The 23,519-nt window shown below is 37.7% G+C and overlaps 1 protein-coding gene across 1 annotated transcript in view; it reads right to left on the bottom strand.

Moving 5' to 3' along the window:
• LOC108499708 (voltage-dependent calcium channel subunit alpha-2/delta-3-like) overlaps positions 1-23,234 on the bottom strand; it is a gene marked incomplete at its 3' end in the record, with an annotated part of 209,852 nt that extends 186,618 nt beyond the window's left edge. Inside the window, exons 1-2 of the mRNA XM_017819853.1 lie at positions 22,448-23,234; positions 21,754-21,835 (exon numbers count right to left, since the gene is read on the bottom strand). Coding sequence (XP_017675342.1) covers positions 21,754-21,835; positions 22,448-22,566 — 201 coding nt within the window. The remainder of the gene's footprint in view (positions 1-21,753; positions 21,836-22,447) is intronic.
• Positions 23,235-23,519: the final 285 nt, after the last annotated feature.

Here is a 23,519-nt window from a genome sequence, read left to right as displayed (position 1 = left end):
CGGTGATAAACTGACACTTCTCCTAATCTCTATTACAGAAATTGTCACAAAAAGGAAGAAAAACTACTAAATAGGTCAAGCTAATAAAAGCTTATTATGGATCCAGTGTGATTTTTTTTTTTTCCTGTTGGAACACTGTAACAGGTAAAATTTCCTTGAGAGCCTTATGGCAGTGTCAGGAGATTAAAATGCTTCTCCTGACTTGATGAAATAAAGTACCCATAACACGTGAAATGAGATGGAACTGAGGTCTAAGAAAAAACCACATTAGGTTGAGCACTCCTGAAGAGAGAAGCATACTGTTACTTCAAAAGACAAAGCTTAACTGAATATTCTTAGGGTGTTTTAATTATTCCTAATGGTAATAAATCCTAGAAAGATAAGAGGGTTTCATGAGATTTGGGTTGTTTTTTCCTATGCTGATGAAGTTTATTGAGTGAAACAGGACTTGGTAGTGATGCAGGTTACCTTCAAGTGTCAGCACATCGACAGTGCTACTAAAACAGAAGGAAAAGGACAAGCGGTGTGAGAGGGAAACTGCGTATCAGGTTTTGTCTGTACCCTACAAAGTCATCAGGATCTTTAGTGATTGAAAGGAGTTTTTGGCTTAGAGGAAAAAAGGACAAAAAAAGACAACAGGACAAGCTTAATGACAAGCACCCACCTTGTCTAACAGAGGTGATGATGCCAGAGCACACTGAGCATGTTCTCCTGAGAGGTGATGAGCCTTCAGACCAGATCTCTTGACAGGCAACCTGAAAATGCAGCTGGAGGATGCCTTTGGGAGCACAGATGATGGCACCTGCCTGGGCACTCCTGGCAGCCTCACACACAGTGCAGTTCAGTAGCTGAATGCTCTGCCCAGGACTCAGCCTGGCAGGCTGCAGGGACTCTGCTTCCCAGAGCAGTCACAGGATGGAGAAGGAACAGACCGCAGGCCAAGCTGCTCCCATGGCTGCCTGACAAGAGGCTCTATGGACATTGTCATGGAGTCTGTACCTTATCTGGGAAGAAAGACTGGCAGTCAGCCTAGTGAGCCAAAGCAAACAAACAGACTGTAGACATTTTCACTTGTAGTGAAGACAGAAATTGTACAATTCCACAGGCACTAGCCAGGACTTTAAAAAAAGAAGCACAGATCATAGATGCAAGATGCTTAGGCAACTACAGAAATGCTGAAGGGTTGCTTTTTTTAAGTTGAGACAAGATTAGCTAAAAAGTCTGGCTTGCACATGGCAGTGGTTAAAGAGAACTTTCTGAAGGACAGAATTATTCGCCTGAAAATCTGTATCCTCTTATGAGGAAAAGGAGGGCAAGTTATCTTGAGCAATCAAAACAGATTAACAAAACGGTAGAAAAATGAAGTATTGATCAGTTTGCACAAAAACAATATTTTGCCTGTTTGCAACTGCTGTAATTTACTTCTTCATAACTATCTATTGCTTATTATTCCAGCCAGGTGAGAAAGGTTCAGTACAGAAACACGTAATGCAGTGGAATCTGAATTTAGGAACTTTTCAAACAGCTCACCCAGACAGAAGCAGGGTTGAAGTTTGCTGGGGGACGGGGGGAAGGATTGGGAGCAGTTTGCCATTAATTTGATTCCGGGTATGAAGGCTTAAATTTAATGATATCCAGGTAAGGATTTGCTCATAAGCAAAGTGTGATCTGAATTGAGAGCTGTACTCCAATGATTCCTTGCTGAGAGTATTAGTTGGTGCAACTAGGATTGCCAGTGTGACTTAACACCCTCTGGCACTTCCACAGTTTATCTTTTAGTATCAGCCAATTAACTAAAAGCTAACTGCTCACAAGAGGAATACATTTTCCTTTGGAGAGAGAAAAAAAAAAGGGGACTGAACCGTGCCTCGGCAAAGAGATAAACACCTACTGTTAGAGAAAATTCTCCACACTCCCCACCAGGTTCTAAAATTAAAAACTCCAATTCCTAATGAAAATAAGGAATTAGAGAGGGAAAAAAGCCCTGACAAGTAAAAAGGTGTGTTTCACACAAAATATACCATTTTTATTCAGATACCTGTATATAGGCAGATGTTGACAAGTATCACTGAGTGGCGTAGCCACAGAAACACGTGATTTTCACTTTTAGCAGCAAAAGATCCTTATACATTTCTCAAGTTCTATATTAGCACAGCATTTTGTATTAATCCAGTTTTTCTGAAACTTACATTTGCCTGGTTTTCACCTACCCAGAACAAAAATGTTTGAAGTGTAAAAATATTTTGATTTTTTGTTTAGTTTACCTACTCCTTTCGTGGTCATTTCTCTTCAGAATATTTTGGTGTTGAAAATAGACCTTAGAAGAGGCACGAACAGTCCAGCTACTAATTGATGATTATAGCACACAGAACTCCCCTTATAGAGATGTAATATGATGTGAAAGTGAGAATAAGAGGAAAATCAATTTAAAAAAAAAAAAAGAAATCAGAACATACACACAAAAGGAGCAACTCTGCTACATTTTTTTCAGAGTAGGAACAAAATCAACAAGGATCACAAAATTACCTACAAGTAGGTCAACTTCAAGAGCTAAGGACTCTGAGTCAAGAACTTGGTGTCCAAAGGTTTCAGGTTGCCTGAAGTAAATCAAAGTCAACCAACACATTATACCTTTCAGTTCATCTGACAATTCCACAAGACAGACTTTTCCATAAGGTTTGTCTCCAAACTTACACAGAAATGTGATAACAGCACTTACTGTGCTGCCATTCCCAGTTTCAGAATAGGAAAGGTGAGGGAATGAGAAATGAGTGCCTAAGCAACACTCTGATCTTCAGGAATACATTTGTCCATAAGTCTGGCACACAATAGGCCGCATACATAAAAAAAATATGGGATAAGTCATTAATAATCAGCCTTTGATTAAAACTGTAATCTTAATTTTATTAAAATTTTGATTAAAAGTTGCTTCCCTTTGGGTGTTTGCTTTATGTTCTGTTTCAAAAGCATTTGTGGCAAAAAGACTCCTCAGAAGCCAACTCAGCAGACTCAGAGGAAGTCACACTTGGCTACAGTGCCAACCTACAAACTCCTTCATTTCCAGCTGCTTTCCTTTCCAGTATTTTCTCTCAGATATACACCAAACCTTAACAATAAGACAATTCCACAAGTCAACTTTTCGTAACGACTTTCTATTTTAGTTTGAATTTGTTTAAACTGGACCAAACAAAGTGAGAGCTTTTTATACCTCCACCCCACAAAACTATACTGCTGAGGATAGACTGAGGGAGTCCTTTTGCCTCCATCACGTTTATTTTTAGCATTTAGATTTTTCAGTACTCTTTATTCCTGAACACATGACACAGCAGCAGCTCTAGGCTATGCAGTTCCCTAGACAGTAGCCAAACACTACTAGAATACCACTTTACATGGTTCTTGATGTACATGGTTTAGGTACCTAATTACTACTTTGTCCAGCAGACTGTAAAACTTTGGGGGGGAAAAAAAGCCACTACAGCAACAGCAAAATTTACAAAGTAAATCCAAGGTCTCTTTTACAGTATGCTCTGGGAAATAAGTTGTTTCCAGGGTTTTTCTTTACTTTTTAACTGTCATGATTTAGTATGGTTCATTTTAATTTTAATTGTCAACGAATAAGTGTTCTATACATGAGCCACAACAGCTCAGCAGAGAATACAGTCACAGATTAGAAGGGAACTGCAGGACAGAACGACAGCAAGAAAAGGTCAGATGACACTGACCTTGATAACACCCCCCGTACAAACCACTGCAGGTCACATCACACCTCAAAACACTTCTCTGAGCAACTGAGTTCAGACAAGTCAAATATTATGGATTGTCTTCTCCTTCAGCTCAACAACTGTCGAATTCCAGGGTTTTTTCCGAACTCTAAGCCATATTAATGTTGGGTATTTAGGCCTAGCTCAACACATTTTAAGCTCATAGGGTCATTTAAGCAAATAAGGCTAAATAAACATTGTCATTAGTTAATACATAATAGCTATTATAACGAATTAAACTTTGCTTCCTAAATGGAACATTTTGAGGGAGCTAATGGGTAGACTGGAGTTCTAAATACTAGATTCAATATTTTCCTTCTAAGAGGAAATTGAAATATTTATACATCCAGCTGATTAAAAGCTTTCAGTCTACCTAGAATGTTTCTTCATTTATGTATTTTTGTTTGTTTGTTTTTTGGTATCACTGCTAGTTTTGCTGGAAAATCTTACAAAATTTCAGTGTCAAGAAATAAAAGCAACAAGAAAATTTTTCCAGATGTACAGAAAATAAATTTCAAACAGCTTCACCCAAGAATATTTTTTTTTTTAATTTGCATTTACAAGTGTGCAACATCTTTATGGTAAGGAAATTGTAAAGGGCTTTTTTTTTTTCTTCAAAGGATTTTTTTCTTTGAAAGGTCAGTGAAGCATCCAGAAGATATCTTACCAATAAATAAATAAATAAATAACAATCCTGCTCTAAGAACATCAGGCAAGAGATTTGGCTGGTTTAGTGCAAACAACAATGATATCCAATTTCAGCTACTGCCTTTCTTTTTCCTTCACCCGTTTCATAATGGACTACTGGTAATACTTATGTAGCACAACAGAGCAAATCTCTCTTCACAGTTTCTCCACATTCCAGAAAACCAGAGTTAGGCAGGTTTTTTTCATGCCTGAACAGACACCACCTGCAATACAACATCTTGCTGCAGTACTTGGGTATTTTTATCCCTGCACAGGTAGAGCAATCCTTGAATATATAATGAATACATGGCAGGGGAGGAATTTGTACTGTTGTTTTTTTTTCCTATCAGCCTTTTTCTTGTTTTCCAATAACGTGGTTATCCAGGCTACAAAAATTAATAAAAAGTTATTCCTGTAATCCTTATCCAAACTTGGAGTCATATCACCGTTCTACTATATAATTTCTAAGGTCTATTTTAGGCAGAGTAAACAAAGTAAAGACAATATGGTAGGCAATGCTCATTAGTGATAAATTGCACAATCTCAGACAATAAGGTGTATTAAAATGGCTCTATAACTTTTTTTATTTTCTTTTATCTAACTTCATAATACTTCTTACAGTTACATGATAGATACAAATTTAGTACAAGATTTTCTGAGATTTTGGGGGGGGGGTTGTTTTTAAAGGATGGTATAAGGTCATATATATACAATGTATCTTGTAAAACGGACCAGTCAGTAGCAATGAGAGAGAAATTCAGATGGAACAGGTAAATAGTCTTAAAAAATGGAATTTAAAATACGGAATTAAAAAAAAAAGGCATAAGCCCATATAAAAGCTATTGTTACCCCTTTTTAACACAGTAATTAGCTCAAGGTCATATGATTTGCTACAGTTGCAGAAAGAAATAGATCCAATTGCCTGGTTTTTAAAGACCACCACCTTCATTTAAAGAGTGACATTGTTCATAGGACTTTACAACTGAGGCTGTTTCATGCCTCCTCTATTTCCTTTTCCATGGAATTCCGTGGTGTTTCTTACTCTTCTTCAATCCCATAACTGCTATTTTAGTAATGCTGGTTTAAAGCCCAGAAAACTCTACCACAAGCACAGCCTAAGTTTGTAACTTATCCTGAAAAAGGATATTGCAAATCTGACAATCTGAGTCTGCTTCTGTTGTGCAAAGGTATTTTAATTGCTCTCAACACTCATCGTAAATAATGATGGTTACCCTTCTTCACTTCGAAGTGTTACCTGAACATAAGTGTAACTATTGCACATGAGATCCAGAGAAAGAGGTTCTATCATTATAGTAAGAAATCCATTTTTCAACATATAACAAACAGCTTCATTTAAATCTCAAAAGTCTCACTATCAAATATTTAAATACTTCTATGCTTAACCAAGTGAGTGGTCACACAATATGACCTATATGCATCGAGAGGAGTAAGAATTAAAACAAAAGCCAGACCTATGGAGGTCTTTTGAGTAAAGCAAATGAAGCTAGGAAAAGAAAATAGATTTTGACCTGGTCTCTGAACTACCTGGAGTAACTTGAAACCAGTGCAGTGTAACTGTGGGCTTTAGGTGGCAATAGGGGACAGGAAGATCGTGAATGAATCCTGCTGGAAGGTTGGGCTCAAATCCTCCTGATAGCAAAGCTGGGGGGACAATGGCAAGTCAAGAACAAATTTCAGATAGCACCTTTGCAACTATTCAGCAGATGCAAAGTGCCACGTGGCTACTGAAACCTAACACTGACCTAGACTGTCTCAAAGGAATTGCTGTGAGACACAGTGGATGAAGGACAGAATCATTTGCTCAAGGTGACCCCAGCAGCCCCAGTGACACACACACAACAGGATCTGAGCCTCCAGAGTCTCATTTCCTTATCAGCAAACTAAAGAAGCCACCACTAAGTCGGTACTGAAACAATATGAGAAATAAAGAATATTAGGAAATTTTCAGAGTTTTCCTTTAATTAATGTTTCTTCTGTTCCCATTCTCCCCTGCACACTGTCTCCTTTGTATCCTGAAAAACTCTTCCAGCTTTGGAAAGCTTAGAGAGTGGTAAATGAAAAATATATTTTCATGTTTTACTAGTTCTTTCACAGTTTCTTTTGTCTGGAAAGATCAGTGGGGCACTAGAGATTACAGGATGAATTTAGGCCCAAAGAGGTGAAAAGATTCACTATGAACAAGCAGAGAATCATCCACACTTTCCAAATGAAATCCCATTCTGCACCCAAGGAAATGTCCTAGACTAAATGTAGTCAAAAACCAAGAGGCATTTAAGAAGTAGAATGGTACTGGCACAGATGGAGAGCTCAACGTTAACAAGTGATAGGGCAAAAGGAAACAGCCTCGAGTTGCACCAGGGGAGGTTTACACTGGATACTGGGAAAAATTCCTTCCTTAAAAAGGTTGTCAAGCATCGGAACAGGTTGCCCAGGGGAGTGGTGGAGCCACCATTCCTTCAGGGATTTAAAAGCCATGTAGATGTGGCACTTGGGGACATGGGTTAGTGGTGGACTTGGCAGTGCTGGGTTAACAGTCAGGTCACATCATCCTAAAGGTCTTTTTCAATCTAAGTGATTTTATGAGTTTATGTACATCAAGGTTAGATATATTTCTTAAGAGAAGGTACTGGGATATTTCAAAGAGCTGAGAAGGTGCTAATGGCTTTACTATACCATGTATGTATATAAAAAAAAATTAATACATAGGAGTAAATCTGAAAATAGGATTTAAAAAGCAGTATTATCAAAAAGCCAATTATCAAACAATATCAGAAATCTGAAGTAAGGACAGAGGATTGGGGAGAAGGAAATTAAATGTATCAGAAAAATAAATGCTTAAGGCAAAAGATATGTTGTATATCAAGCCACTCATTAAAAAGGAAAAAAAAGCAATTCTTCATACACGACACACAGAAGGAGAGGAGTTAGTGCCACAGAGGGATTGCCAGCTCCTGTGGGAGGGAATGAACAGAAGAATTAGGTGCATATTCTGAAATCACTAGCTGAGAGAATTTTATTTTATTGTTCACCTATAAGAAATGGGATTCTGTTCCAGTTACTTTTCCTTTTCGGCTATTAAACAAGGAAACAAAAGCTGCCTTTCAATTCTAACCTCCTTCCCACCAAGGAGAAAAAGTAGAAATTGGCAAAGTACATACACTTCTACAGTTCAAATAAATTACAGTTTGACTTAATGTGAAGCCATCAAGAAGATTTATAATTACTCTTTGCATTTAAACCATAACATTTTTCCAGTCTAAAGAATGTTGCACCCCCAAACATTCTCCACCTCTTTTCCAACAGAATATGGTTTCATTACAGATAACAGTCTCATTACTGTGTATGACTATTGTGAATATAAAAGAAAGCTAGCAGATTGCAGATCCAATCCTTTTGCAATTTATACAACACTCAGCATTCCAAGTACTGGTTTAAAGGCTTTCAAGGTGGCATACAATCACAGGAGACACCAACCTATTCATATATCCTAGATATATGTGGAAATTATTTTTTCTTGCATATACCTTAACTAGCTGCCAGTCAGCAGCAATTCTTTTGTTCACTTTTCCTTTTTACATTATTTCTCATCAGCAGTCATGATTTTAGCCATAGACAGTCCACATAGAGTCAGCTATTCTTCACAATATGTGAGCTACACAACATTTCTTGCAAGTACTTTTCATTAAAAGCATACACAATGCTACCAGAAATGACCTTACTTCAGGCACAAGACAACTGCAGAGGTGCCACTCAGATCAACAAGCAAAGTAACTCCCATCTGCATTTGCCTCAATTGACCCTGAACTGATGTGCATTCAAATGTTATGGTAATTAGTTTACTTTTAAATGAGATTGAAATAATAACGTTAATCCTGCAAACACCTTGTACCTTCCCAAGCCTTTGGAACAGATGCTGTATTATCCACACTCCAAGACTGTTCCCTTTTGACAGCACTGCTGTATATGGGAAGCTACAGAAAATTAACCTGCTCAGTCAACTTGATCAGTCATTCATCCACACATACCTACAAAACAAAGAGCACCACACCAATTAAAACACACCCCACAAAAGCAAATTTTGCACACAAGTTGTCATCAAAACTTTTTTAAACTGCAGACAGAAAGGAAGATTTTTCACATCTTTATACGTGTCAACTGGACATATATCAGAGTTGAATTGCATAAGGTTAATTAACAGGTCAGGGGCAAAACAGAACTGCAGGTGTTTTGAAGGCTTTGGAAGCAGAAGTATTATTTAATTCAACTTAATGGCTGCACCAACTACCCAATGAACATACCAACTTTTCAGCCAAGATGGGAAAGGATCATCTCTGCCAAATTACAGTTGTCCTAAAATATTGAAAGATTTGCTTTAAGCAAGTGAAGCTCAGGCAATGCAAGCCACAGCACAGTTGGCCTGGCTTTGTTGTCCTTTCCATCATATCAGAAAGCCATAGGCTTTTACTAGACTGTGGAGAGGAAGATATCCAACAGGCACAGAGGATTTGTGTGAAGAATGGGAATTTTGTGCTTTTCGAGACAGTATTTTTTAGGTTTTGCATTTTACTGAAGATTCTTCAGAAAAGCTGAGTTAGCAGCTGGTTTTGTCTGACAAATTACGTTCAGAATAATTAGAGTTTTCGGTAATTCAACTCCTGTATATTTATAAACCAAGATAAATAAGCAGCATGCAAGCAGATAAATATGGCTCTACATGAATAATACTATACGCTAACATTTGAATTATTGCAACACAAAAGTAAGTATAGGTCCCAGTCCCTCATATAATGCTGTTACCTACCATTCTTTTTCAGACAAAATTCCCTAGACATCTTGTAATGCTGAAGAAGTTCTACTGAGCAAACATATATCTACATTAATAACATGCCTAAGGTGGACTGGACAGGATTAGTGCCAAGTTATGAAGGTAGCTGAACTATATTCCTATTACACTGGCTTGTACAGAATAAAAAGCCTCAGCAAAGCAGCCAACAAATGTTTCAAAAACATTAAAGCATTCAAATTTTAAGCATCTGAGAAGCTAAATACAGAAGTCAGAATTATGTCACTACTAAACTCAGTTTAATTTCAGAGCCTTTCCTGAACTGAAATTTACATTTCTTAGCATATACTTTCAGTTCTTGGCATAAGCTTTAAATCATCTGGTATTCGTGCATTTCAAAAATAGCAAAACTTGACCTTCTGACTGTGACATATTTTTAATACGAAAAATATTCATTTAATGGATTGACACAAATAATCACCAGAACACATATTGCCTGAATTCCGTACAAATTTATTCTCCAGTTGTATTAAACTACAGAGAAAAAAAATACCACTGTCTTCAGTGGTTCTGCTTCTTAGTTCCCGACGTGTTCCATTGCTCTTCATCTTAGTACCTTTACATGTCCCTGTTCTCACACCTTTAGCTGTTTTTCAAACCTGCAGTGGCTTCCTGACAATGACTCCTCCCTGCAATTTGTATTATCAGAAAGACACTGTAATTTGTCTCCCATTTAGTTTTGGAGGGAATCCTGTCTCTCCCCCATTCCTGCACATGCCATCCAAGGTATAACTAAATATATTCACAGTGTGTAAAGTGCACCAGTAGATTCTAATTTATTTATTCTTCTTTTTAAAATGTTCAGACACCGTAAGTTAATGAAAAGATAACTTGAAGAACAACACTTGCATTTGCATAACACCTTCCCCCATTCTTATGTATAAAAGTATTATTAAGCCATTATTCATTTTATTGCTGCATAGTTTTCCTCAGATGACCAGATCTCACTACTGCATTATGATTAGAGCTGCTCAAAACAGAAAAAAAAAATATTAATGGTAAAAATTCTCAAAGGAAAAAAAGCAATGACTATAAACAAATGAGAGTAAAGAGAAGGACAGAGTGACAAAGAACACATGAAAATAAATTTCTATGGTAGTTGCAACATAGGCAGAAATAATCAGATATCTATAAAAGGGAAGATTGTTTGATTCCCAATTTAACTGCATTTGAAAATTGTGAAGTTCACTCTGCAATGAGGCTTCTTGGTTGGGTCTTACTTGGAAGAAAACCAGAAAAGGTCAGAAAAAGTCTGAAGGATCCAGACAGAAAAAAAAAAAAATTGAGCAAACCTGGAGTTACACAGAAAATGGATAATAAGATAAAAGTACCATGATAGAAAAAAAAAAGTAAAAGGGAAAGAATAAAATATTTGAAAATTACTTTTGAATATCAGCATAGCATTTCACTTTGTATTCAAAGCATGGGATGGGTTCATTCTCTGACAAGAAAGGGTTCCATCTCACTTGCCAGCACAATGCCATATGGAGATTTATTGCCAGCTACAGATACCAAATACCAACAGCAGAAATAAGTGAGTTTCTATCAATTTTGTAGTTATTCAGGACTGTTACAGGAAACCATTTATCTTTTCAGTAGTGAAAAGTTTTATTTAAAAAGTATGCTAAAATTGATGCTTTTTAGCTCTCAGAGCTGATCCTTTCCATGTACTTTTCTTTATTTCCATATCCATATGCTAATGATGCTCCTCATCACCTGATTCTTTGCATATGCTAAACATTCCACAAAAAATATTGCTCCTTATTCAAACTATCTCAAAGTTTAAAAGTTTAAGGAAGAAGGAAGTATTACCAGGTCCATTTTACACAGAAAAGTTAGGCAAAGATGCCTCCATTTGGGGAGAGAGGAGTCTTGCTTGTGGATTTAACTTTCAAGTCAAGATTTCTGGCATTCTGGATGAAATCCTAGCCCCATCACATGCAGCAGATTTTTATGTATGATATTACAGGTTAAAATAACATCATGCTTAAGGACTAAACTTTTTTGATGGCCTACTTGGTGGCCAAAATTCAGTGATCACAGCCCCGGGATAAAAGCCAGACACTGTATCTCAATCTGCTGCCTTGATTTCAATAGAAAATGAAAATCTGAGCTGACTAACAGAAATTCTCCAGTTTTCCTTCATCCCCTTCCCCTTCCACAATGCTTTTTCATGGAAAGTTTCAGGGGGGTGTCAGAATTCATTCCTACTTTTACTTTAAGATTGCATTGCAGTTGGTAATGAGAGGTGGAAGTCTGAAATGTGAAGTGAGTACTCAGATTTTTTTGTATCATGCCATCCATATCATCATCTTTCTTGTTGTACTTTGATGAAGAAATTGCAGGAGATATTGTAAAAGGCACAGTGTGCATAGGGGGTAATAAATCTGCTGGGTGCAGATAGTCAATGGCTGCAAGTCATAATATAAAGCTTTACTCTTAGCCTCCTACCAGTTTTCATTATCAGGGAAAATTTCTATTAATGTAATCCGATAGCATCGTGTCCAAACAGCTCGGCAGTCACACATTTCATACAGCTGTCAGAAAATGATAGCCATTTAGCTTCAAGGTAAAGCTGAACTTCCAGTGTTCCTGCTTTTTATCTTTGAAGCTTTGTTACTTTAGAAGATAATTATCTAATTTTGCGACCAATGATGTGTTCCCAACACATCAAATTTTAATACCCATACTACACGGATTTCTTTTTGTGGTTTGAAAATTAATGACTTGAAGATAGCTTGACACAAAATATTCAAAGTATATTGAATAGCCAAACATTAAAATGTGACCTAGAGGAATAATAGGAACACTACATGCTGTGGCCCCGACCAAGTTTTCATAATTCCTTCCAAATAGCATTTCCACAGCACTTTTACCTAACAGGCTACAGGTACTATGACTGCATAATTTTGATTCCTGCTTTTTAGGAAAGTGAGTCAAACACTTGTTTGTGTATAAATGCACAAAGAAGTCCCTTGACAGCCACTGCAGAATAAAGTAAAGACAATAAGACATAAAACCTTTGCCAGCTGACAAACTGTTTCTGTACAACACTAAGTTCGCTTAAGACACTGTGAGTGATAAAGATAGTAAAAGAAATGGCTAATGAAGCAACTGGGACCTGAATGGTTTGGTTTAGCCCTAGAATAGAAATGAAATTCCTGTGTTACCATTACAAATTAAAAAGTCTTCTGTTCATGCAATCAACTTAGTGGAAATTACTCCTGAGACTTTATAATTATGGGAGCAGTTACATATTCCTATTGTGAGTGGAAAAAAGCCCACCTGAATATCAAACAGAAGAGAATTCATTTTAAAAGCCTACAAAGTTACTGCAAAGTATTTTAAAAGAATAGGTCAGAAAAAGTGTTGAGACCTGATAAAGCAACTAAAGAATGGTAAAATATCATCTCTGACTGGGGCCTCAGAGAGGCCTGTCATGAGTGTTGTGCTTTTCCATGCCTATGAGGAGATTATGAAGATGATGAACCAACGCTATTTATGGAGGTGCACAGCTGGAGAAGTGACACACAGCAGTCAAATGGAAATGGAAACTTCCAGCTTAAGTAACTTCTTGTCCAGACCAGAGACAAATATTGCAACAAAAGGGGTTGTGGCATCACTGTCCTGGAAGGTTTTGAAGATCAGATTCAACGTCTCAAGAATTTAGCGCTTATTTCAGCATTGATCTCACTTTGAGCAAGATTCCAAGTTAAAAGACCCTCTACATCTTCTTCCAGAATGAATTATTCCATGATTCCAGAAATTATGAAAATCTGAGTTCCATAGTGAAAGACAGAAACACAGTTGTAGCGAGGGGGATAATCAGGGTTTGTTTCCAGAACCAGTTTTGCCAAGTTATTAGTGGCGAACACAAAAGTCTGAGTTCTTAGAGTGCAATTAGAATTTTTAAATTCAGTATCACTGCATTTAAAACATTGATCAAAGGAGGTCTACTCAACTTGCACATTGCAGAGGAATGGTGTTAATGTAACACATAATCTGCCACCTGCACAAAACTCAGGAAAGTCTGAAAACACCATATTTTGAGTACACCAAAGGAAAACATTTCCTGAGACTACCACAAGCTCAAAAGCATCTTCCACCCTTTCCTAAAAACTCAGAGCAAAGCTTCAATAAGGAAACTACTTACTGTCAGTGATACATATAAACAAGCCAATTAATGAACATTCAACAGGACCCACCCATTAAATCCTGATATACTGAATTATAGATATACACTTTTCAGACTATATTCCCAATATTATGAACTTGATTAGATCACCTTACGATTTTGTTTGTTAATGGACCTGAGAACAACTTTTTCCTTTATCTTTTACTTGTTAACTTTGGTGCTCTAAGATTTCACAATCTAGTTTGAAGGATAAATAACAAAAACTATCTGTAAGTGCTTCCTGTACTGTAAAATTATTTATGAGAACATTTGGCAACAGTCTCAGAAGAAAACATTTCTCTCTAGAAAATATGCCCATTTTAAAAAAGAAAAATTAAAATATAAGATAAATAAGGTAGTTCAGAAAGAGAAAGACAGGGAGAGAGACAAAGACAATAAAACATGTCGAATTAAGGAAAGTAAAAGCAAAACACAGGAGTAGGAGCAAGTGTTTAACAAAGAAAACACCTACTATATTAGAAATATCTTTGATTACCTTAATGACGTGTATTCATTTAATTTAGAGTTCTTTCAGGAATCCTGACAGACAGAAGAAAATGGTTAGAGACAGTAGCCTGTTAAACTCTCTTGATTAAGAGTCATTGCCAGAACCTGGATGCCTTGAAGCTCCACCCAGCCAACCAAACAGGCTCTACCTAAAGAAGCAAAACTTCAGCTTAAGGAAAACTCTTCTCAGGAGTAAGAACAGCGAAGAACAAACTCTACCAAGTATCAAAAACTGTTGATGGCAAATCACTAGAACTTGTGGCAGGTACAAAAAGAATAAACCAGGAGTTCACATCTGATTGTTTCCTTCTTTCTCATTGGGACATCACATTGTCTTACAAGCCCTAGTGAAGCTCCATTATCTTTGTACTTTATAGTTACACTTAACATAAGAACATGTCAGGAGACCCTGGAAAGCTAAACCTGTTGATGTCTTACCACGTGGATGTTGGACTTGAAGTCCAAAAAGATGTGATATGAGCAGTTTCCATCTTTATCCAACAAGTTGAGTCTAATATAGTTAATATATTTATTATTCTATAGTAAAAAGCCATATATATTAATAAGATCATTTGATTCTGTGCTTATAAGGGGAAGGGAAAAGCAGTAAGCATTGCAAGCATTCAGCCAGCCTGGCCAACCCGTATAGCAATGACAACAGGGTTTTTATAACCTGTTTCTGCTCTGAAAGTTGAAGGACTCCCCAACTATGCCTTAAGGAGAAAAAGGCATGAAGATTAACAGTGCATAGATACAGACAAAGAAGAAATACAATTACTGTCATTGCTTACAGTCCAAAATAAAAGATGTAGCTCATCTTCCTACCATAAGGCAGTTCAGCAAGATCTACATAATGGCCAAAGTGCAAGAGTTCTGCACTATTCCAGTGTTTTCCCTCAGTAATAAAAAAAGAAAACAAATTGATAGTAGGAAAAAATTAATTATTGTATTTAAAGAGAGTTCTCATTCATCTATCATGGATAGAGAGAACACATTTATATTGCCACAGTTTCTTTCATTGCAGCATCTCTGCACTCCCATGTGAACAAGTCTGTCTCAACCAATCAATCAGTTTCCTCCTTATACCATCCTCAAAAACAGCTGATTATCAACTATAACATGAGTAATTTCACCTGTAAAGTCCTGGGAGATCTGAGGGCAGGACATTTTCAGAAATTATCTGTCCCTGGAATTCATCACTTCTACCAAGACCGTTCCCAACTTCTCTCCAACTATGATTTTAAAAAAAGTGGGTTTGCACTGACTTCCTTTTCAAATAAAAATTCTGCAATGATTTGGTCATTCACTCTTAAGAAAGTACTTCAGCTTTACACAAATGAACTTGGTAGATACTAAAGAGGATCACAAAAACATCCATGTAATTTTGCAAAAACATTACACATAGAAAAACCAAAATGGAGCTTCACAAGAACAACATATCAATCAGAGCACTTCATTAAAACCTGTCAGTGAAGCTTCTACAGCAAACTAAAATACAGCCTACCCTATCAATATATAATTTGTGTTGTACAATGTGTAAGCACTTATTATCAGCAACAAAAAATTGTACCCTACAGAACAGTAATGACATTTGGAAGTGTAGAGTATTGATTAGCAGTTGCTTAAAAGTGAATCACCACTACACTACGGCATCTATTCATGGTTCTACATACTTCCACTGGCAAGATAATTTGCATGGAGACCAGCTCCTTTAACCTTGAAATGTAAGCATTTTCCAATACAGGATGTGAAAACAAACAACCATAAATGCATTAAGCAAGGGAATTAGCATTCGCTTCCTTTCAAGATCTGATGTTTTCCAGTTGGATTGTCCGCTCAATAATTTCCATATTAAAAGACATTACTGGAAGTGTAATGCATGCATCATAAACTTACTAAGGCCATCTCACATTTCTGTTACATACTAACAATAGAACATATTTCCTTCCAATAATACAAGTAAGAGGATCACACTCTGCTTGCAAAACCTAGAAAGACAGAAAATACTGCAAAATAGTGCTGACAGCAGAAGAGCATGGATTCAACATGGCTTAAACCAAGACTTTCCTTTTAGTTACAGGGAAATATAAAACATGATGTTTGATATTCAGGCTGATTTAGACTGCATTTTAAAAACATTACCAACGCAAAAAAAATTATTACTCCTGTCATAACATTCAAACAGGAGATGAGAGTACAGATCATTCAAGATGCAGTTCTAGCTTCACTGAAGGCAAAGAAAATTTTCCAATACCTCCAGAAAAAGCAGGACTTTATTACAAGAAAGAAGGAAAAGTTATTCTTTATTGTGGTGAGATAGAGAACACAGTACTCCAAATTTGAGATCACTGTGATCTTTTCCTCTACAGATCAACATACTATCTGAAAATTAGTAAGGAACCCAGCAGGTTTTCCCAACAAATACATTAGTACCATATGAATGTGTTTGACTTTTTTATTCTTGAACAAAGGAAAATTAAAATATCTATCCAGAAGAATTTACATCTTTAAGTTTGCAGTTAACATTAAATACTTTCAACACACTGAAATGCTCTGTGACTAGTTTGACACGGAAAATAATCTTGTCATTCACATAGCCCAAAGATCTGTAGGAATTAAAGTGGATGGAGGTTCAAGCTCTGGAATTCCAAAACATCATTTGCACTAATCACCAGAATTACACCGGTTTAAGATTCTCAGATGCACATTTCTTTATTTTCTAAGGTTTGATTTTAATTCAGTGCTAGGAGACACATTTTACACAACACAGACTTCAGGATTTTGAATTATAACAAATTAATTCCATACAGAGCTTTTGGTAAAGCTCCATATCATTTACCTGGCCGGTGGGATTTTACATTTGGGCTTTGGGGAACTGTTGGTTTTGGCTGATGGGGGAAGGGAGTTATTGCTGTTGGTTTGGGTGTTTTTGCAGGGGAGGGTGGTATTTGTTTTGGTGGTCAGAGTTTTTTTATCATTTCTTGAATTATAGTCATATGTCTACAGATCTTTTTACGATTTTTCTCTTATTTTTGATAGGAAAAAAAACAGTATAACTTTTGCAGTTTTAAAATTGCTCAGCTGGCAGAAGTTTGAATTGATACCCGAGAAGTCAGTCCCTGTCTCTCCTTTAAATTGCATGTTTCAATCCTACTGACCCCTTCCTTCAAAGCAGTAGTTGCAGTGTCTTGAGCAAAGAAACAGCCTACAAAGACCAAAACCCACGTACAGCTGACTAAAAGAAAGGCAATTAATGTCAAGATAATTGGACTAAACTTCTCTAAGAATTTAAGTCACCATTATACGGTTTAGAACTAAAGATAGATGTACGGTATGAATCAGATTCACCAGCTGAATGCTAATTGATCTAAATCACCCCATTACGTTAGTTTTGCACTGGCATTTCCACAGTTGTAAGAAACTCTCGAGATCCAGCAGCACATCCAGTCAGTGAGATAAAATGCAATTCTGCATCTTTAAAAGCAGCAATGCTCTCCTGATGGAAAAACCTGCTTTGAGAACACACAATGATTTGAGAACTCCCAACACAATGAAGAATCTGTGGAAAGGAGTAGGCAGATGCAGACTCCAGACTGCTTCAGACCAAAGCAGCCAGTGCTTACATAACAGGGGAGGCTCCGTGAGACGACTTACATAAGGAGAATCTGAGAGAGCCCTAAACAAGCCTATCATCATTAAGAAACCTTCCTGGCAGAACCCAAAAATAAAGGGTGTTTTCAGTCAGAAACTGTTCCTACATTGGCAATAAAATAATATTGACTGTTCAGGACAAAAAAAAACAAGAATTATCAAAGCTCTGAATACTTAGGGGGGAGGGGGGGAAATGTAGTCTCCTCAAAAGGAACCTGAGAAAGCATAGACTGTTCAGAGAAACAGGCACTGCTTTGACTTGAGAAAAGCTTTACTGTATAACAACGATTATTTTTAACATTAACAGAAGGCACATTACCTGCCTTTTATGCTTTCATGTTATTATTGCTATTATTTTGCAACAGTGTGGCACTGAAAACACATTATTATCATGGACACTGTAACGTGAACAGTAGCATTCCCCAAAGTCTGTTTTTCCAAAACTCTAATCATAGCAGGTGAAGTGAAGATCTCTCTGGCACCTAAGCCTCGCTTTGCATCCTAATATATGAAGCCTGGTTTTGCCAGTGGGCTGTGCTCCCTCATTTAGTCCAGGACTCACTAAACACAGAGTGTTTATGAAAGGAATGTGAAGAAGTGTCAAGATTCAAATAAGGCAGATGTCTTTTGAGAGTCTAAAGAGGATAAGAAGCACCTAAGAAACAAAATCTGAGTCAATTCCTAGCCCCAGTAGTATTTTCTGAGGTGAAGAGCGTGAATATCTCTACAGCACCAAGAAGCTTCTTGTGCACTGCCAAATCTATATGACAACTGTAAAACCTCCAGAAATCAAGCAAATTAAGAATAATACCATCCTATTTCCTCCTGTGTGTTTTTATTGTGCACTCAGTGGTCTTCCATCTCTTTAAAAGCAAGGAGTAGAACACATTTAAGTGCTAATTTTGCTTAAAAGCTCATAATAATTGCTGAAGTTATTTACTGAACTATTATTATCATTTTCTGAGCTACTTGCAGCGTCTGTATTTCAACTAAAGTCAATTTTGGAAAAATCCTATAACTCAGTTACTTTTAGGAGGCAGAACAACATACTTGGATAAGATTATCATAATGAATAAAATAATGAAGCATTCAATTAAGACAAGGTAAGTAGTTCGGGTTTTTTCTAAAATAGTTTCAAAAAGCAACAAAAGTATTCTTACGCATCCTTTATAAACTCAAGAGGACACCAATGCTGGTGACTCATTTGGTGTTCACAGTACATCAAGACTTCAGACTTGTAACAACTAAATCAATATTCACAGCTATAACCGGGCAAATTTTTGCTTTACTGAGTATCTCATAACTTCATTTGCTCAATGAAATTTTAGTATGGGTCAACTGACTCTTAATGTGCAAAGCATTTGGGCAGTAGAGACTGTCAGTCGTGTCTCGATTTCAAGTGCATCACTCTGAAAGTAGTGCTCACCATGTATGCTGACAAAATGAATTAAGTAACCTTTACATTAATTTTTCATTTAGCAAGCCTTTATTAAACTAAATGGTACTCCAAAGCACTGGCTATTGAGAAATCTATACTGCCCAGAGCCATAATCATACATACATTTGATATCTCCACTTGTTTAATGATGCTTAATTCATAATCAGGAAATGTGGATTTCTCCAGTAATATCAGAAGTCTCACTGCTTCTAAAAGTGGAATCTTGACTTCAAAATGACATGGACTCTGATCACCCAGAGCCCACAGTAAACACCAAACAGATTCTTCTTGCCTGGCTAGTGGGGACAGAGAGGGTGTTAAAAAAAAAGCATTTGCATTTACAGCCCTCCTGTGCTATCACCTCCTTAGCTCTTATGACAACTTCTGTCACTGACTTTGCATGTTGAAAATGCTTGCAAATCTTGAAGTTTGGTATGGTTTACGAGCTCACAGAAGAAATATAAATCAGAACAATACAAGAAATACACGTTGAAGTCATCTGTCGTCCGGGCTCATTTGCCACGACCACCAGCAGGAAATAACAATCTTAAACAAACAGAGATGCTTGGAATTCTAAATAAAAATAAAAAGCAACAGAGATCTAATAAAAATTACTGTAACCAGAAGAGAAAAAAAAAGAAAACAAAAAAACAGATGATGTGACAGGAATAAAAATGCTCTAAATACCTGCCAAACATGCATTTTGTCTTTTTCATTCAACAGTGAAATATCATAACAAAAGCAAGAAACAAAAGCAAAATAGCTTGTAATGAATATACACTGTCCACCTTCAAAAACAGGAGCACAGGGTTGTTAGTGAGACAGAAAGGATGCTGATGAAAAGGTAAAATGAATAGCTTCCAATTACCTTCAGTTATAACAACCAATAGGAAGCAATCTTACTACTTCAGAGGGGAAAAAAAAAACATTAAGAAGGGATGGCAGCAATATCTACCATGAGGAAGAGAAGAACGATTAAGGATCTCACACTGATTCTTCGTGGATTTTAGCAAGGTTGTAAAACACGGTATATTCCATATACACCATATTCTTCTAGGAAATGTTGGGCTATCTGCATTTGGTAGGTTTAATTTTTAAAGTCTTTTTTTTTTTTTACACAAAAATGGCTGTGCATGGAACAGTTCCAAAGTTAAATAAAGATACTTGTTTGTTATGGCCCAATAAAAAAATTAAAGCCTTTTAATAATACCTTAGTAGAAACTAATCAAAACTGAAAGATCCATCTGCTTTTAAATTAAGGGTGTTCGTACAAAACCGTGACAATGTAAGACTACACAGACTTTAAAGAATGTGAGATAGAAGTATAATAGATATTGAGTGTCCAGGTTTTCAGAATAAAATGAAAGTTAGCCCAACATGCTGAAGTGAAGCCATTTAAAGGCCCTGAAAGGCAGTAAGAGACCTCAAACATTTTTGTTCTTAATAGCTCCATATTTTAGCTTAGTAAAATGCATATTTTACAGTCCTGGGTACACGACTCTGAAAAGACAGATACTGCTAAGGAACTCATATGCCTTTGGCAATTAAGTTAGTGCCTTAAATGTGTTGAAATGATAGCACAAGCTTTTTATTTCAGTTGCTACATATACTGTCTGTTACATAATTTCACACATATATAAGCCTTTCAAAATAAATGCTACAAGCTCAAGGAATAATTTCCTTCGAAATCAGACAAAAAATAAAATTAGTGGTACTCAGAATTAAAAATCACGTCTACAAAAAATCAGCAGAAATATATGTGTTGACTGAGTGCACTAATCAGTGAACGTCTCAATGTTTTTCCATTTACATATTGCATTTCGAGGATCACATATTCAGTGCCTCAAAATCACAGTCTTATTTTTAACATATTCCTCTTGGTCTCATATTTTTTCAGCAACTGTGGTAAAAATAAATCATCTATAATACAGAACTTTACTATAGGTTGCACATTTAAATTAGAGTAGGCACAGTCCTTGATATACCTAATACTCAAATCTGCTTTTTCATTACCCTCTGCCCCAATTACGTGGACTTATACCAATTTCTCAAGTTTTTGCAATACTTCACCAGCTTATTACCCAGCTGTGCAGCTGAGCAAGAAGATAACCACATTCATTCCCCTTATCTGTAATGATGTAATACATCCCAGCACTGGGTTGAGATGATTGGGGGAATAATGGGATTGTAAAAACTGCAGAGATGACAAACAACAGTGCAGCCGCCTTCTCCCTGATACAGTGGATTGCGAACAAACAGCACAGGGTGAAATAACACAAGATGCACTAATTCTGCTCCTTGAATGAAGTTAATATTTTTCATAAGAAACAGCTGTTTCTGCACAGAAACATCATCATCACAATGCAGCAACCAGATTAAATACCTGCAACCCGGGCTGAAGCCCAGGCTTCAAGAAATAAAAGTGTCGGAGTTTACTTTCTAATGATAAAAAAAAAAAAAGAAGTCATCCAAACTGAAAAATATCAGTTTAACCAAGGACTCCACAGATAGTGCAGTGCAATGTAAGAGTCATCAGGGACTAGTATGCAATACAAAAATAGATCTTGGACAAAAGCACGTACAGCACTGCTTTCCTAATCATTTAAAAAATTAAATCTGCCTCCATTTTCTCTGTTAAAACCTTCCTTATTACAGCTGAAGAAATCCTTACCTTCTGCAGGAGCTGGGAACCTGAGTATTTGGCTGCAATAGATTTGATCTCTCCACCAAATGCTGAGGCCCAGAGCTTTACACTGTGAAGAAAAAAAAAAGAGACAGGAAGAAATGTAATACACATGTCATAGCAAAGCAACCCAGACTGTAACAGCTTCAGCTGCACTCAGAAGGATCCCAGCAATTTTGCATTAGTGAGCTCACTAAGGAACCCAAGCAGAGCAAAAGATCAGTGAAGCTGCTCAAGTATAAGCACAAAGTAGACACTGTGCTAAGGTAAGGCCTCTGATATGAAACTACCAACCTGCACTGTTAAAACTTAAAGAATCAACTTGTACAGAAACATGCTTTGGCACAACATAACATACATCCATTAAAAGGAAAGCAGCAGATAAAATGGCAAAACGTTTATCTGAATGATAAATTCCCACAAGAGAAAGAGTTAACAGCATCAACTTCAGTAAATACAAGCATTTAAGACTCTGTGGCCACATACTCCACAACACACACTCCTACAATAAAAACCAAAGTAGTGCTGAGCGCCTTAGAGACTCCCACTTTAAACACAGCTCACAGGGGAGCAAAGGTGCCCTGAACAGCCAAACATCTGCAATACAAAAACATAAGAACTTGAGCAGTCAAGTTCTTATCCTTGAACATGGTCCTGAGAGGAATAGCATGAAAGCACTTACACAGACAAGGGGATCTGCTGCTCCGATCCAACCACATCCACTAAGGCTGTGTTAAAAGCTGTCCAGAAGATAAAGAAAACCCCCCCAAAAGCCCGAAGAAGATTCAGATTTTCTGCCATTGTGCCTCTCTGTGCCTGGAAAGATTTGGGGAAATTCGAGTGAACCTGAGTTCAGCAGCAGTAGGGTTTCGCTTCTACAGCCTCTTTCCCCACTCTTGCCCCCTCCACTAGAACAACACTGGAGAACAATCACAGCTCCATCCTCATCCCTCCAAAGAATGACCCTGTGTAATGGAAGGAGCGGACCAGAAGCAAAGCTCTAGTGACTTGAAAACTATTGTGTCCCTGGTAACAGCAAAGCGTTTTCCAGCACTACTGCAGCCACTTGCATGTAGTTCTTTACAACTCCGCAGTCAGCAGTGTGCTGAAGTTACTTCAGTGACCTACTGCTGCTCCAAAGTGCCCTTAGCAGCAAGAAAGCAGACTATTGATTCCAACTGGGGAGGCTGTCTTCTTGCAATTACTGCTCACTTCGCAAATGGAAAGCTGCCTAGAGTTCTTCTTTCCCGCGCCGATAACCTCCAGCCTTCATCCCACATCAAGTCAGCCAGTGCATTGGATCAGTGGAGCAGGAGCAGCAGCCTTTTAACGGGATAGCGCGGAGACAGAGAGGCAGGCACAGGAGGAGCTGGACCAGAGGGAGGGTGCCTCTGTACGGCAAAAGCAGAGAAAGTCTGGAGGAGCGGAAAGTGTAGTTGAGCCCTTCCAGGAAGGCGAGAAGAGAGCGCTGCACATTGCCGGGGGCTGAGCCAGGGAGGGCTCGGCAGGGCTGGCAGGGGCGGGGGGTGGGGGCCGTGCACACCCACCGGAGACCCGGCCAATTCAGGCAGGGCACCGCTGCGTGACAAGCATCTGTCTGTCACACAGCCCGGAGAGGCGAAGGATGGCCGGAGCTCAGCCCTTGCGCTGCCGGGAGCGCGGAGCATCCCGGCCGCGGCGCCGCACCGAGGGCGCAGGCAGGCGGAGGGAGGAGAGCAGCGGTCCCCGCCGAGGTAGCATCGCCGAGGAGCGGG

Source organism: Lepidothrix coronata, unplaced genomic scaffold (genome assembly GCF_001604755.1).
Source record: "Lepidothrix coronata isolate B3197 unplaced genomic scaffold, Lepidothrix_coronata-1.0 Scaffold78, whole genome shotgun sequence".
In the NCBI taxonomy this organism is placed as follows: domain Eukaryota; kingdom Metazoa; phylum Chordata; class Aves; order Passeriformes; family Pipridae; genus Lepidothrix; species Lepidothrix coronata.
Note: the sequence above shows the minus strand (reverse complement) of the source record. Positions and strands in the feature narration are given on the sequence as shown.